The 17,500-nt window shown below is 43.4% G+C and overlaps 1 protein-coding gene across 1 annotated transcript in view; it reads left to right on the top strand.

The window, feature by feature from the left end:
• LOC147026232 (annexin A6-like) overlaps positions 1–17,500 on the top strand; it is a 78,611-nt gene that overhangs the window by 6,793 nt on the left and 54,318 nt on the right. Inside the window, exons 3-4 of the mRNA XM_085883573.1 lie at positions 8,905–8,999; positions 15,412–15,682. Coding sequence (XP_085739699.1) covers positions 8,905–8,999; positions 15,412–15,682 — 366 coding nt within the window. The remainder of the gene's footprint in view (positions 1–8,904; positions 9,000–15,411; positions 15,683–17,500) is intronic.

Raw genomic sequence — 17,500 nt, 5'->3', positions numbered from 1 at the left:
TGAAGTAACAACTACTGTGATACTTCCACACACAGAGTTAATTAAAATGCAAATTAAAATCAAGTTTACCTCCCTATCTTTGCTTGCCATGACATTCGCTGCCATTGACCATTGCCACTCCGACGCCACGGGAACTAAGGCACCCTTCCCCATCGGCCACGCCTATGCAGCAACGTGTCATCATTGGTTTGGTAAATAAATGGCCATAACTTGGGAAGCACTTGTCCGATTGATATCAAACCTTGAAAAGGCACATCCTCAGGTCCCCAGCAATATACCTGGCAAGTTTCAATTAGATCGGACCAGTGGTTGTCGAGAAAAAGCGGTCTCACACACACACACACACACACACACACACACACACACACACACACACACACACACACACACACACACACACACACACACACACACACACACACACACCTAGAATTATAGATAGATTCGACTTTGGTTCATGTCAAGGATGTAAATGGATGTCACCAACTTTAACAAGATTTTGTCATTAAAAGCTTAAGGCTCGTTCAAACATTTCTTTTATCACAGAAGAGTCTTCACCAGGTACTGTGCAGACTTTTGTAATTTTCTTGTTCCGTCAAGTCATCTCCGACTTCTGATGACATTCATGATCACATTTCTCCAAACATTCCTATCCTGCCTTACCTCCTCAAGGTCTGACAGAGACGGCTTGTTGCAGCCTTTTCCTTAACCCATCCGGCACATCCACGCTCTGACTCTTCCGCTGCCTCCCTCCACCTTAGCCAGTATGGCTGATTTATCCAGACTCGTTTTGTGCATGCATAATGTGTCCAAAGTAAAACAGTTTCTGTTTTAGCATCAATGCTTCTAATGTACATGGTGGTCGTATTTCTTCAAGCTCTCATGATGCGCTGTTCTTCTTGCAGTCCATGGAATTTCCAACACCACATTTCAAAACTGTCGATCTTCTTCCTGTCTTTCTCTTTCTCTGTCCATGACTCACATCCAGACATTGCAACGGGAAACACCAGATCATTCACCAGCCCTATCTTGGTTTGTTTTGTCTTCTATAGACGGATTTGGCCAAAACTTGGTGGGCAGGTTGGGTATGTAACAAAGAAGAATTGAATCCAGATCTGGATCCAATAATTTTTTTTAAGTGATTCTTCACCAATGAGTGATCGGACTAAAATGATATATAGCATAATATCTCAAAAAATTTTGGACGGCTTCGGATGAACTTGGTGGATGAGTTGGTTCGGGGACAATAACAAGCTGATTAAATTTTGGTTCAGGTCTGAATCCAGATACGGCCTATCAGTAGGATACAAAACATAAACTAATCAGTCTGGTGGAGGTATGCACTCTACCGAGTGGCCATTCTAGTTATTTCACCTGTTTCTTCTGTCAGATCATTTCCTGTTCCACTCTTGAGGACCCAATCCTCGATCTAAACTTTCCTGCGATCTCTCTGATCATTTACTAAGACTTCTTGGTTTTCACACTTTTTTGTCGCTTTCTGTTTATATGCAAGCCTGCTGTTGGCTTAGCAGTTAGGGTGGTGGCTTGGGATCCTAGGGTCCTGAGTTCAAGCCACGTTGGCCGCTGAATTAATACACCAGGACCAGGGAATTGACTCAGCCCGTCATCCTTCCGAGGTCAGCAAATTGAGTACCAGCTTTCTGGGATAGTTGAGCCATTCGAGTATCCTACGTTGGAGTGGCGACCCGTCCAGGATTGTGCCCAATAGCCCAGGAAACTGCTTCGGCAGCACTGACACTCTCTGTACGGAGTATGGTTCCAATTATTATTATTATTATTATTATTATTATTATTATTATTTATATGCATGCCTCTGAAAAATTGATGCCTTTCCTCCCTTATAATTGGAAGTTGGCACTTATCCGCTTAACGTACTCTCGATTCACCTTTACTTTTGATCTCTCTTCTTCTACAGCCTTTTTGCCTTCTTCTTTCTGCTTGCTTTTGGGGTGTTGTTTTTGGCCTTTTCTTTTACAATGTCTTCAACATCTTGCCACAATTTGTCTGGCATTATGTCAATAAAGTTCAGCTCTGCAAAACGTTTTTTTTTTTTTTAACCTTTATTGTGCACTCACAGGGAGTATCCGGCATTGCCCAATGATTCACTAATCCTCTTGGCATTTTTAAGAAATCAAATTTTGTTTTACTTTGTATATTTTTTGTGGGGACCTTAAACATTTCCCTACACCCATTAAAGAATGGGGTCTGGGATCATTTAATATTACTTTTCATGTAGCTACAAAGGTTGAGGCAATACAGAGGGATTAAAAAAGAAGATTTTTGGGGGGGTCTAAAATGCTCCCCGGCACTGTCAGATGAACCTCTGAGTTTGGCGAAGATCCGCTTGACCATCCCTGAAAAAAAAATGGCGACACACAACACAGGCAGACAAACATCCCTTATTATATAGATTAGATTGTTTAAATACTGTGGGACAGATCATGAACTCCTTGCGGCAAAATAGCAAGTCAAACTGAGAAGTTTAAAAAAAAAGTGCAAAAGATATGACCTTGAGGTGAAAACAAATTCCGACCAGATATACAGGATGTGTCAATAAAAGGTTAACCACTTCAAAACTTGATTAACCAAAACAAAAGATTAACACGGGAAATGAAAACCAAATCGTGTAGAAATGAAACTCATTGCGCGTTAATGTGCTAAAAGTTGAGGTGTTCGATGTGAGCACCCCCCCACGCACACAACATTCATTCACACTAATTGCGGAGTTTTCAATGACGTTTTTGCAAGTTTTACTGGTTACTGTCCACACATAAGCCTCAACTGCTGCCTTCAAATCAGGTTCAGATCTGGAGTGTTCCTTGTAGACGTTATCCTTAAAAGATTCCCAGAGGAAAAAAAATCCAGCGGATTGAAGTCGGGGCTGTGTGGAGACCATTCATTTTCCATACGCAAACTGAGAACTCGTCCGAATTTTTGACGCAGAAAGGCAATTGTTTTGTTGGCTGTATGTGGGGTTGCACTGCGTCTTGCATGAACCACTGTCGCTGGAGGGCTGCAGTGCTCATCGGTTGCTTAAAGTCTTCGTAAAATCCATTGACAACCAACCGGTATCTTTCTTGATTGATGGTAACCATTCTTCCGTTTTTGACTCCCAACCATTATGGCCCAAACACACCTCTGTAGCTGACAGCCAAAAAAGCAGTGACTTTCCGACCCTTAAGCGACTTCTCTTCAGCCTCATCTGGGTGTTGACTTCCCCAGAAAATATTGATGTGAAAGTGTGCCTCATCACTAAACCATTGCATCGTTAATCCACTTTGGGTTTGCCTCAATCTTCTGCTGCAGAATCTCACACATAGCAACTCGTGCCGCTTTATCCCCATCGGTCAATCTAAGGGCTGTTGTGATGTGGTAAGGAAAGAGGTTTAAAACTTGTTTCATTATTCTTCTGATACTGCTGGGAATGAAACCCAGTTCAGCCGATCTTTGTCGATGCGATTTCTTCGGACTTTGCATGACTGACTCACAAAGTCCTTCCCTTGTTAATGTTGAGAATCGCCCCTTCACAAGTTTCCAAATGGCTGCCTTGCTTGGCTTGTTTCTTGGATGCACTCCATATTCAGTACAGAACCTCGTCTGGACGGAAGCAATTGATTTGATCTCAAAATACCACTTGACGATGTTTACTCTTTGCTGCGAAGAAAACATCATTTTTTCCATAGAAGACTTTGGTTATGCTTGAATGATTTTTCCAAAGATCATTGATCACTCCTGCAAAACAAAAAAAAATTCAGGAAATGACTAAAAGTGCAAAGGCCATTTGAAGTGGTTAACCTTTTATTGACACACCCTGTATGACCTTGGGGTTATATCTGGTCAGAGTTTTTGCAATTTTTTTCACCTTTCTCAGTTTGACTCGTAGTTTTTCCACAAGTTCATGATCCTTTCCAAAGTCTTCACCTGGCAGAATATTGTCAGTTTGTACAATTCTCTATCTTCTATTCATTAGAATGTAGTCAATCTGATCTATATGTTGCCCATCAGGTAAGTCCCTGTGTACAGTCTACGCCCTGTTTGTTTGAACCATGCATTTTCATTCTCCAAAAAGAACTCCAGCATTTGCTCCTTTGGATAATTCCGGACACCAATTCCATGCTTTCCTGCAATCCCTGGTGCTCCTGCTTCTCTAATTTTTGCATTTGACTCCCATAATAATTAAAACATCCCATTTTGGCACTTGTTCTACCAATTCCTGGAACTTTCACCAAACTCCTCCACATTTTTTTCATCTGCTGCAGAAGTTGGAGCATAGATTTGAATGATGGTGGTATTCATTTGATGTGATCATTTCACCGTCAGATATTAACCTATCTTTGGATCAGTTATATCCTCAACTGACCCCACCATCTTCTGATTGCAAATCACTGAAACTCCATTTGTTTTACAGGTTCCGTGACCAGAAAAGAACACTTCGTAATCGTCAGATTGAAACTGTCCCAAAACTAGTCCATCTAAGTTCAATATCCCCAAAATCTCAGTTGTGCTCTCCATCTCTCTCTTTATAGCATCTAACTTTCCCCGATTCATTGATCTCACATTCAATGTCCCAATTTTATGAGCATTTGAGGTGCTCACAGTTCGACTTTCAGTTCTGGTGACCTCAACGACTGGATTTCCTTGCATGTTTGATGAAGGCTCATTATAACGGCCAGTCCTACTCATCAAAACACTTTGCCCTTCCCCAGTAGCCATTTTGGTTCTTTCAAACCTGGGGTGTGGGGGGAGGGGGAGGGGTTCAGAATCCAGCATCCAGCATCAGGCAGTGTCTACACTCGATGGGTTATCCTCGCCATTGTTCTCCATAAGATAACAATGGCTCGGAAAACTATGATTTTCCGTTGCAGTCAGGCATCCCGCCTTGCTCTCCAAACTCTCTTCTTATGGCATCCAAGGCCAACTCCACACATGGCTTTCTGACTTCCTCTACTCTTATAGCCAATGTGTGGCTCTCAATGGAATCCTTTAATCTCCTCTCCCTCTCAAGGCTGGAGTCCACCAAGGCAGTGTTCTGAGCCCACTCTTGTTCCTGAGCTTCATTAATGATCTTTATGACTCTCTGGAAAATCCCCTTTATTTATTTGCTGACGAATCCACCCTCTGCTGTGACATTCCTCATCCTTCAGACAGGCAGGCTGCAGCCTCTTCAGACCGAGACAAAATCACAAGATGGTCAAGCACATGGAATATGTCTTTCAATCCTGACACACAAATATATATATATATATATATATATATATATATATATATATTCTCTAAGAACTGTCTGGCAATCCCCTCCCCCTCCTCCCATCTCCCACAATCTTACTTATCAATTATCTTGAGGTAGTTCAGTCACTCAAACTCCTGGGTCTCACTATCATCCATGACCTTTCCTGGGCAATCCACATTTCAAAGTTGGCCTCCAAAGCCAGCCGCTGACTGAGAATCCTGTCGTACAAAGTCCTTCATCGGCATACCTGAACTCCTATCTGCCTACAAGCCTTCATCGACAGCTTGATGGAGTACTGCTCTCCTGTTTTGGCTGGTTTCCCTGCCTCATGCCATGCTCAGCTTGAAACCTTGAAAACCAAGGCTTTCAAGTTCGTTGGAAAATCCCATGCTGAAGCAGACTATATGGGCTTATCACTTTCCCATCGCAGACAGGTCAGTGGTCTCTCTGTCTTCTACTGCCTCCTTTCTGGTCTTGCACTCTTTTCTCTTTCCATGCTTTGTCACCCATCCTCCCCCTCAGGTTTCTGTAGGGTGCACATGGTCTACCATCAACCCCTTCTGGTAAAACTACCTAAATCCAGGATCACTGCTCACCTCCATGAATTCGTTCCTCCTTTATCCTGTCTGTGGAACCAATTTCCACATTCTCTTCAACCTCATTCTTCTCTCCACTTCTTCAAGATAGCTGTTCACCACCATCTCAGACCATTCCCAATCCAAAACTATGATCTTTTCTACCCTCGTTAACAGCCCCCCCTCCCCAAACCCTCCTTCTTCCAAATTTACAGTTTTTTTCCCTCCTGAGAGCTTATTTCTGTATCCATCTTGCACACACTGCCCTGTATGTCCTCCCAGCCATCATTCTTACCTGCATCCCTTATTTCTCAAAATCTTCCTCCATTTTGGATCTCAACACTGCTGTTGCTGTGTCCCACCCACCCCACCCCCCCCTTTCTACCATTACTTTTGTCCTGTTATGTCTTGATCAATTCAATGTTTGAGCTCCTCCATGAGCCTCAACTTTGTTTACACAAAAAATAGGACTACTACGTCGGCCATTTTGACATACCTTCAGTCACTTGATTGGCATGACCTCCACAATTTAACATCCCTATCCTGGCCTAATGTTGACATGCAAATTTGGTAGCATTCTGACTGTTGGGTCTGAAGAAGAAATTTTTTGAAGGAATTTACTGTCTGCTATTTTACCTACTTAAAGTAACGTGCGAGGAACGAGCTTTACAATCTCCATTACCAATCAGGAGTGGAACGTTGCTGCCAAATTTCAGCCAGATTGGACCAGTGGTTTGGCCTGAAAAGTCGAAATAAGAGACGGATGGATGGACGGACGGTGCATGATGACAATACCTTATCTGCAATTCCAATTCCAGATAAGCTATAAAAAAAAGATAACATAAGGATTGGCAGCTAGCTCAGAGACAGCATACTCACCTTTCAGTTGTCTAATGTGTGGTTTCTCCTGACCTGCAGTTGTACAAACAACCGTCACCCCAGTGCTTCACAGATGGCGGAGAATAGCATCACCTATGGTGGGGTTCTTCAAGGGGGTGTTAAGCCAGCTGTACAAAAGGCCATGAAGAATTAGTCTGGCTCATGAACACTAATGTCGATCTGTGTTGGCAGACAAGTCAAAAACAAATGGATGAAATAAACAGAACATCCTCGTTCAACGTTCTATTGATTCGAGGACAAACATTGTATTCTCTTGTGGCCGTTAAACATCACTGGATATTTGCCGGCATTAGCTGATACCTTTCAAAGAGTAGGAGATTGTGTGCAGAACCTATAACTCTAACCCTAACCTGGAAGATGATTACATCAGTAACACCCTGGAATGGAATTGCAGTTCCCTGCTCTTTAAATGTTCAAGACTGAAGATAGTTTTACACCCCCATAGATCTATGAGTGCCCCCATCTACGAGTGCCCCCATAGATGATGCCCAGAAGAATATGGTGTGGTGGAAAACTCGAAACCTTACTCGAGTAACTCCAGTCACAATACAGGTTGAATCATTTATTTAATACATGATCATGGAGAAAGACAATCAATGCAACGTGATTGCTTTCTGGCTTGATGTTCCAAACAGAGTTTCTTTTCTAGGAAACATAAATTGGAGGGTGATCCACTCACATGTAAGCAAATTGACCAGTCACATTCTGATAAGAGACAAACAACGTTTTCAAGGACGTGGTCATGACTGCATCAAATGCAAAATCCTATGGTACGTCCTCAAGCAATTTCAAGCTTTATCACATATTTGTATTGCTTTGCTCCTCCTCCTTCATGACTACTGCATAATGTATATTTCATTTCAACATAACAATGCCATGTGTTCATGTGATTCCTAGAGGTTTACTGCACAGCAAATATGTCATTCATCAATTAGAATTAAGCATTCCTGCATCTCACTGGCGCCCGTCTCTCGGGTGCCTGAACATAGGCAGCTTTATTTAACTTAACTCACCAACCAAGTGGAAAAAGAAAATATTATATTGTTACACAGATAACTAACACACTATATTTATTCATTATAAAAACAACCATCAGTATGCGATGATCCATTATCAAGTATATTTTAAAGTATCAGAGCAGCAAACACAAGAGAGGGGTACACATTTCATTCAACTAAGCATGGACTAATAATCAGATGCTTCACCAGGCCCAGATGTGCTTGGGTCAGGACAGGGATTATACATTCGTTATTATTATTGTCTTCCATCCATTGGGACCATACTCTGTGCAGAGCGTCGGTGCTGCCTAAGCAGTCTCCTTGGCTATTGGGCACAATCCTGGACGGGTCGCCACTCTGACATTATTTTCTTCCGATTTGAAATATTCGTTTTGAGTGGTATGGAGGTGGTGTTGAGCATTGACTCGTGGATCCAGGAGAGCACTTTCTTAACATTGAGAAAGGCAAACAATATATTAATCAATGATCCTAAGTTTTTAAAAGATATGTTACAGTTATATGGAAGCAACAAGACCACAGTATATTTGAACAAAGATTCTATCCTACTGATTGGTGGTTTGTCAAGCAAACATTAAAACAAGTGAAACAAAGAAACTCACAAACTGCATGCAGTCCACTCTGCAAACGTAATGAGTTCTGACCTTCTCATTATCAGAAACCTAATAAGCATGTTTTATACTGCAGACATTTTAAATCTTTATCTCAACTCTGTGTCAGTGCCTTTACTCATGATGCTTTCTGGTGAACCATTCCTTTTTTGGTGACAAAGTGACTTTAGCCAATGCTTTACAAAAGATTTCATACCTCCATATTGTTTAAAAGCATTTAATAGCAAATACAGAAATGAGTACGTTATTTGTGAACAGAGCACTTATTCCAATATGAAAAAAGATTGTTTCAACAGGATCAATACAGAAACACCAAAGCTTTGTGATGGAAAGCTCTGTGGATCACATGACTGTCACCATATATGTCCATGAATTGTTGGTGTAGCACATTTCACAACATGGGATTAATTATATTATTTTTCTTCCAGAATGGGAGTATGTTTTTTTAATCATGCTGACTGCTTGAAACTATATCTTGATGCTCCCCACAATTTAAATTGATGAATCTTCTTTTATTAATTTTGTTTTTCTTCACATTTCAAAATCAACAGGTACCGATGAGGATGAGATTATTTCGATTTTGACCAACCGGTCCTCTCAACAACGGCAACAAATAAAACATGCTTATGAATCAATGTTTGGTGAGGTGAGTCAAAATATCAAATATACTTGATTTCTTAAAACAACAACAAAATGTTTTCAAATTGAGAGCAGCTTTTTTGACTCATTCTGTTAAATATGCAATCTAGAAATTAATTTGGCAAAATAAACGGGTTGCTAAATTGTAAGTGTTGAAACTAGAGGGGGAGCACTCGGTAGAGTGCAAAACCTCCGCCGCCAATACTGCTGGGTCACTCAAGTGAACTTAAAACATGTAGAAATGCAAAAAAAAAAAATTTTTCTCTTTTTTTTTTTGGGGGGGGGGGGGTTGGAAATCACTTAAAACATTTAGAAGTGCAAAAAAAAAATTCTCTAACAATTTTTTTATGGGGGTGACAATTTTTTTTTTGGGGGGGTTGGAAATCACTTAAAACATGTAGAAATGCAAAAAAAATTCTATTTTTTTATTGGGGGGAGGGGGTAAAAAAATTATTTGGGGGGGGGGGGTTGGAAATCACTAAAAACATGTAGAAATGCAAAAAAAAAAATTTTCTCTAACAATTTTTTTTTTTGGGGGGGGGACCAAGTCCAAAATTTAATAGCATGATCCTTGGACCATACCTAACCCCCCCCCCCACCAAGTTTCGTTGAAATCCGTCGAGGAGTTTTTCCGTAATACTGTTCACAAACAAACAAAACAAACAAACAAACAGAAAGGGGTGAAAACAGTAACCACCATCCATCTTCGAAGATGGCGGAGGTTAATAAATATTCCTCGAATTGCATGACAGTAGGTGACATGAGGGCTGGCAGGATATCCTAGAGGAACAGATACTCACCTCTAAGCTGTCTCACCTGGGTTTGAATCCCGACCAATCTATAAACTGTCATCCTGGTGTTTCACAGACAGAGTGATTCATCAACGTGTGCGCCATCGCTCGGATGGACGTTAAAGTGGCGTTCGTTGACAACAGTGGTTGATGGAAGTTAAAGATCCCATGGTGTCCTTAATGAAGAGCAAGCGAGCTATCACCGGCACCATGAACAAATTCAAAATTCCTGTCCTGACTTCCTGTTTTGGAGTGGTAACCTGTCCAGGATTGAAACCGTAGCCAAGAAACTGCTTCGGCAGGACCGATGCTCTAGAGAGAGCGTAGTACATGATGAAGATGAGCACTTTGCTTTGTTGGTGTATTGTATAGCAAACAAACAAAATTGTTTCTAAATTGCAACATTTGTATTGAATAACTTTGTTTCCTTTTTTTATGTACAATGTCAAGGCTCGTATAAGAGCTTACACACATAATGTATAACAAGGGGAGCAGGAGACAGGATGGATGGGAGAAGGAAGCAGAAAACAGTGGGGGATAAACACATGAGGAGATCTGTGAAAGGGAGCAGGATGGGGCGGGGTACACGGGGTAAACAAGATGGACACTACAGGGACTTTCAGGATGGAAAGCAGGGAACTTGAAGGAGGTGGGTTTGGGGTGGATTAACGAAGGTAAAAAAAAGATACATGGTTTTGGATTGGGGAAGATAAGAGAATGTGGTGAACAGCTGTTTTGAAGACCTGGAGGGAAGAGTGAGATTGAAGAGAGTGTGGGAGTTTGCTCCAAAGGTGGGAAAAAGAGAGGACTGAAAGAATGAAGGTGAGCAGTGATTCTTGATTTTGGTAGTTTTACCAGAAGGGGGTTGCTGGCAGACCTTGAGCGCCCTGCAGAAATATGGGTGGGACGGATAGCAGACAGAGCGGGGGGGGGGGGAGGGAGGGCAAGACCAAAGAGGAGACGGTAGAAGACAGAAACACCACTGACCTGCCTGCGGTGAGAGTGAGAGACTCAAAGACTCGGCCTCATTGCGGGAGATACCAATGATCCTAAATGCCTTGGTTTCTACAACGTGAAGCCAAGAAAGGTGAGAGGTGGGAGCACCAGCCCAGAGGAGAGAGCAGTACTCCATCAGGCTGCAGATGAAAGCTTTGTATGTGGTCAGGAGCTCAGGTGTGCCAAGGAAGGACTTTGCACGACGAAGGATGCCAAACTGGAGCTTTGGAGGACTTAAACTGACTGGCTTTGTAGGCCAGCTTGGAGATGTGTCTTTCCCAGGAAAGATCATGGCAGATAGTGTGGCCCAAAAGTTTGAATGAAAGGACTTCTTCAAGAGTATTGTTGAGAAAGTAGATGAGGGGGGTTTCCCGGTGGTCCTTTTGGAGAGACATTGTGAGAGCATGAGATTTGTCAGGATTGAAAGACATGTTCAACGTGTTTGACCAGCTTGTGATTTTATCCAGATCTGCAGAGAGTGAAGAAGCTGCTGCTTGCCGATCTGAGCGATGACAGATGGTACGGCAGAGGTTGGAATCATCAGCAAAGAGATAAAGAGGATTTTCCAGAGAGTCGGAGAGATCGTTGATGAAAACGAGAAAAGCACTGGGCCCAGGACACTGCCCTGAGGAACTCCAGCCTGGATAGGAAGGGGGGATGAGATAACTCCATTAAGGGGCACACGTTCACTGCGACAGGAGAGGAAGTCTGCAAGCCATGAGTTGAGATTGCCTTGGATACCATAAAAAGAGAGTTTGGTGAGCAGGGCAGAGTGCCAGACCATGTCAAAAGCACGCAATACGTCTTGGGAGATGGCTCTGATCTCATGTCTGGCATTGAGGACCTCTATCCATTGTTGGGAAAGCAGGAGCAGCAAGTCCAGGGTAGACTGACCTGGACTGAATCCAAATTGATGATCAGAGATCAGGCCATTGGAGAAGAGGAAGGATTTAATGTCAGAAGCGATGATGGATTCCATAACCTTGCTGATGATATGAGAAGGCTGATTGGTCTGAGGTTCCAAGGATCTGTTTTTGCACCTTTTTTATGCAGAGCGGTAATGTTTGCCGATTTCTAAGCAGATGGCAGAAGACGTTGAGCAAATGAGAGGGTGAATAGAAGAGAGAAAGGGTGAGCAAGAGCATCAGAGCAGATTTTTATGAAATGAAGGCTCATTCCATCTGGAACAGTTGCAGAATCAGAGTCTAGGCTTGACAGCAAGCTCTCCACTTTTTCAGAAAAAAAAAAGGACACAGAGTCCAAGAAACAGCTGGGAGCGACTGGGTAAGGTGGGTACAGAAAGTGATGGGTTTGGAACACAAGATTTGGAAGCAAATACAAAGTTTAGGCATTCAGCCTTTTCTCGTGAGGTGTCAGCTGTGCGGCCATTTGAGATAATGGAGGGAATGGAGGGGGGACATACACCAGAAACAGACTTAACTCGACACCACGAGGATTTGGAGGAGGGAGACAGGTTTGAGAGTTCGGACTTGAGATTAAAAAGATGTTGCTTCCTGGGTCTCCTGATGGTAGACACGCACTTGTTGTGAGCTTTGTGGAAAGAACTGAGATTGCCTTCAGTTGGATTTGCCTTCCATGAGGTAAAGGCAAGTTGGTTCAGGACAACTGCCTCGCCACAAGCTTCAGTGTACCATGGGCGGGAGGAAGGGTTGGACAACTGAAGACAAGATGGGATAAATCTGTACTTGAGAGAGCAAATTTCTTTGAAAGAATTCCCAGGATGAGTTGATGTCAGAGAAAGTAGAGATGGGAGACCAGTCTAGAAGTTTGATGGCTGCTTGAAGTTCTTGCCAATCGGCCTGAGTGAAATGCCAGATACGACAGCGCTGATGTGGTTCTCTAATAACAGCCAGAGAGTTGTTTACTCTGACAAGCATTTGACAAGCAGCATCAGATGAACCAATTTCAGCAGAGGGAGAAGAGAAGATGTTTTCTGGGAAATTGGTCAAAATCAGATCCAGAAGAGATGGAGTACTGTTGGTGAAGGTGCCGTTGCTGATGAGCCATGGCAGGTGAGGGAGGTACCCACACCCTGCCAACTGGCATGATGGCAATTTAAGTCACCACATATGAGGAAGAGAGAGTTGGGATGACAAGATAGAAGTTGGTCCATGTTTTCGGTGAGCGAGATGTAAATGGAGTCATCACTGTTTGGTGGACGGTACAGTACACATATAAACATGAGGTGGGAGAGGAGGGGAAGCCGTAGCCAGAGGTATTCCTGAGGGTGTGGGGGAGATAGGGAAGTTCATGGAGAGTGAGGAATAGAGTTTTTGATAAAGGGAGCAACTCTGCCACCAGGATGAGGCTCAGGTCTATCATACTGGAGGAGGGACTTACCAGGGAGAGAAACTAAGGAGCCAGAGATGTCTTGAAGAAGGAAAGTTTCTGTTAAACATATTATGTCTGGTTTGTCAGTGGCAACTGCATGGAAAGATCTGTCAGGTTTGAGCGAAGGTCCCGGATGTTTGGAGGTCCACACTGTTAATGAAGACTGAGGGGAGGAAGCTTTGGGTGCAAGGGAGGGGAGGGTATGACAAGGGAGGAGAGGGGTGGTATAGAGAGATGTTGACAGAGTGTGGGGGATTGCAGAAGAGCTCGGGGAGAGGGCCAGATGAGGAGAAATGGCTTGGTGGTGATGGGTTTAGGTACAGTGGGGAGGAATAAAAGAGGGGGCAGAGGGAAGTTAAAGATTGGAGGAGGTGGAGGGATGAGATTGAAGAGAGAGGGCAGGGGAAGGAGGCAGCTTTGTGGATGTTCGAGGGGCAACTTTGTGAAGGGGGAGTGAGGGGGAGATTGGAGTGAGAAAGGTGAGAGGGGAGAGTTGAGGGAGAAGGATGAGGGGGGAGTTTTTGAGACAGATGAGAGGGAAGCTTGCTTTGAGAGGTAGGCATGAGAGGGAGGGGAGACGATGAGAGCAGGCATGACCAAGGGGCAGGACGGCGATGGGAAAGGTGGGGAGAGGAAAAGGATGAGACTTGGTTGTGGTTATCATGAAGGGAGCAGGCAGGAGGAGGTACAATATTTGAGGGGTTGGGAAGAGTGGGAGGTGTGAGAGGAAAGAAAGAGCATGTTTGAAATGTTGAGTGTACTGATTGAGAGAGTGAGATATCTGTCGGTTATAATGGAGTCCACAGATGTTAGAACACCACACACTTTGGGACAACAGAGGAGGAGCTGATACTGAAGCAGAAGACAGTAAAGAGGTGCTATAATCATAGGTCGGATGAGGGGCATGATGGAAGGGGTAAGGAGAGGGGATAACAGGTGATGGGTTAGGAGGAGGTAGATTTAAGGTGAGGTGAATTGGCACTGAAGTTGGAAAAAAGGGACGATTGATGTAACACAAAAGCCTGGTGTTGGCTTTGTGGTTAGTGTGGCTGGCTTGAGATCCGTGGGTCCTGAGTTCGAGCCCCATTGGCCACTGAATTAACACCAGGGGGTTGATTCAGCCTGTCATCCTTCCGAGATCGACGAAATGAGTACCAGTGTACTGGTCCAGGTGTATGCCCCGGTTGGAATAGGTGTATCATATTGCTGTGCGTCGTAAGAGGCAACCAGGGTTGGCGTCAGAATGGGCATCCGGCCATAAAACATTGCCTCAAGAAGGGAACCATTATTGCATGGAGCCTGCAAAAAACTAACCCCTGCACAGCAGGGGAAAATGGCTGTAAAAAGGCTGTTTTTTTTTTTGATGGAACACAAACTTGCATTGAAAACTGGGATTTTAAAATTTCTAAGTCAGAGATGCTATGAAAGACATTAAATGAGGGATGCAATGAAGGAGAATTAAGAGAATGCAGAGAAGAAACGTTGTAACAGTGGGACATTTCAGACACGGGATGAAGGACAGGTCAAATTGAAAACAGCCTTTTGAAGAAGAAGGAGTAGTGCATTATGATGCAATATTGAGAACCACACGTGTGAAAGAGGAAGTTGTAACATTTTAAGAGACCTTTTATATATTTATTTTTTTGATAAAGATTACGTAGGATTAGGAAAAGGAAAGGTTGAAGAAAAATCGTGAAGGTGTTTGGTGAATTTGGATCGACAAACGTAGAAAGAAGCTTATAGTTCGATGAATGTTACAGGAAGAAGAAGAAGAATAATAAGAAGAGGGGGTAGAGATACGTGGTTTCAGGAGGTGTAACGTGAGGTTAAAAGAATAAAGACTCTTTTTATCTATATATATATATATATATATATATATATATATATATATATATATATATATATATATATATATATATATATATATATATATATATATATACACATATATATTAGGTAAGATAGGTAAAGGATTTAAAACAATATGTAAAAGGACTCATGAAACAATACAGAAAAGTGATTTAAAACAACCTTTACGATTTAATTTTAAACAATATAGAGAAGGTTGGAGCTACTGTTAATATTGATACTTCCCCATCATTTGTGTTCATCGGCTGCAACTGCCCACATTGACCGATAATTCTCAAGGACTCAAATAATGAGTGAAAAATGCCTCGTGAGTTCCGTGGAAGAGGTCCACAAAAATTCACTTGATTGCTGTTACCATTTAAAGATGAAAAACACCACAGAACCTCATATGATGTCTTTTTGCATTCATAGGAACTGGAGTCAGTTCTGAGGGGTGAGATACGCGGCGACTTTGAGGAGGTCATTCTGGCTCTGCTGGACCGTCCCAGCGTGTATGATGCAAAACAGCTGCGATCAGCGATGAAGGGTGCAGGGACAGATACCGAGCTCATCATCGAAATCCTGTGCACGCGTGTCAACCCGGTAGGTATTATTCACCTTAGTGTTCCTTGTCACATTCAGTACCTCTATGTTTTTTCACTTCAACACGATCCACATACTATATCAAGAAAGGAGTGGTCGAGTGAAAGACATTAATGGCTGCAGCCTAACAAGTTTCCAAAAGATCTATTTAACTAAGGTGTCATGTCATGTCCATACATGAGGCTGAATCAAAAAAAAAAAATCTGACAAAGGGTTGGAAAAAGAGGTAACCATCCATCCATCACGACCATACTCTACAAGACATTGGTGCTGGCAGAAGCAGTATCTTGGGCTATTGGGCACAATCTTGGACAGGTCACCACTCTGACACAGGATACTCAAATGGCTCAAATATACACACACACACATATATATATATATATATATATATATATATATATATATATATATATATATATATATATATATATATATATATATATACATATACACATATATATATATATATATATATATATATATATACACACACACACATATATATATATATCAGGTCAGGTATGGGAGCATGTGCCAGAACAGCGCGTCGCTGCGTCCACTTTCCGCCGGTACTCCGGGGGCCTCCGTCTGGCCATCCCCCAGGCAGATGCCAGGCCCATCCCCATCTCCTTGAGATGATGGTCAACCTGCTGCAACCATGAGGCACGTGGTCGGCCCACTGGCCTCCTCCACTCATGAGACTCCCTCGCTGAGAGAATCTGGTGAGCAGGATCAGCGTCAGGAAAACGAGCCACATGTCCATACAGCCGCAGCTGACGCTCACGGACTATGCAGGTAACAAATCTCATCCGAGTCTCTCTCAGCAACCGCTCGTTGGACACAAAATCCGACCAGCGATAGCCAAGGATTCTCCGAAGAGACCTGGTACCAAAGGAATTAAGTCTCCGTCTCAGATCCTTGGTCAAAGTCCAAGTCTCGCACCCATAGAGCAAGACTGGAAGTACCAAGGACCTGAAGACTCGGACTTTCGTCCTCCCGCACAGGTACCGGCAGCGCCACACCCCATGATCCAGTGAATCCATGACTCCCCAGGCCCGACCCAGACGTCTATTGACCTCCGGCTCACAACCTGCGGAGACATGAATATCACTGCCAAGGAAAGTGAATCTATCCACGACCTCAACATCCTCACCACAAACAGACACAGACAGGACAGCAGCATCCAAGATGTCACCGAAAGCCTGGATCTTTGTTTTGACCCAAGAAATCCGTAATCCCAACGGCTCCGACTCCTCATTCAGCACCTCGAGGGCCCCCAAGAGGATGTCTAAAGTCTCCGCAAAGATGACTGCATCATCTGCAAAATCAAGGTCCGAGATCTTGACATTGCCAAACGATGCACCGCAACTTGATCTCTCCGACATCCTCCCAAAAATCCAGTCCATACAAGTGCTGAAAAGTGTGGGGGCAAGTACACATCCCTGACGAACTCCAGTAACAACTGGAAATAAGTCAGAGGCGGTACCACCACACTTCACAGCACTCTCAGTACCAGAGTAGAGTTCAGACATCAGATCGATCAGTTTCAGTGGCACCCCACGAAGACCAAGAATCCTCCAGAGGACATCCCGATTCACTGAATCGAACGCTTTACAGAGATCAACATAGGCTGCAAGCAGCCCCTGCCGAAACTCTCGTCTGCGTTCAGTGAGGACACGAAGAGCAAGGATACGGTCAATCGTTGACCTCTTTGGTGTAAAGCCTGACTGCTCTGGACGCTGGTGCTCAAGCAGATGGTGGCGAACCCTATCAAGAATTATCCGAGCAAAGACCTTGCCCGGCACTGAGAGCAGCGTCACCCCTCGGTAGTTGTTGCAGTCTTGGCGATCACCCTTCCCTTTCCAGAGAGGGACAACAAGGCCCCTCTTCCAGTCAGTTGGGATGATGCCTGTGTTCC

The sequence above is a fragment of the Eptatretus burgeri genome, chromosome 5, assembly GCF_056783735.1.
Source record: "Eptatretus burgeri isolate ZD-2024b chromosome 5, Ebu_testis_v1, whole genome shotgun sequence".
NCBI lineage: Eukaryota > Metazoa > Chordata > Myxini > Myxiniformes > Myxinidae > Eptatretus > Eptatretus burgeri.
This window is presented reverse-complemented; position numbering and strand designations above follow the sequence as displayed.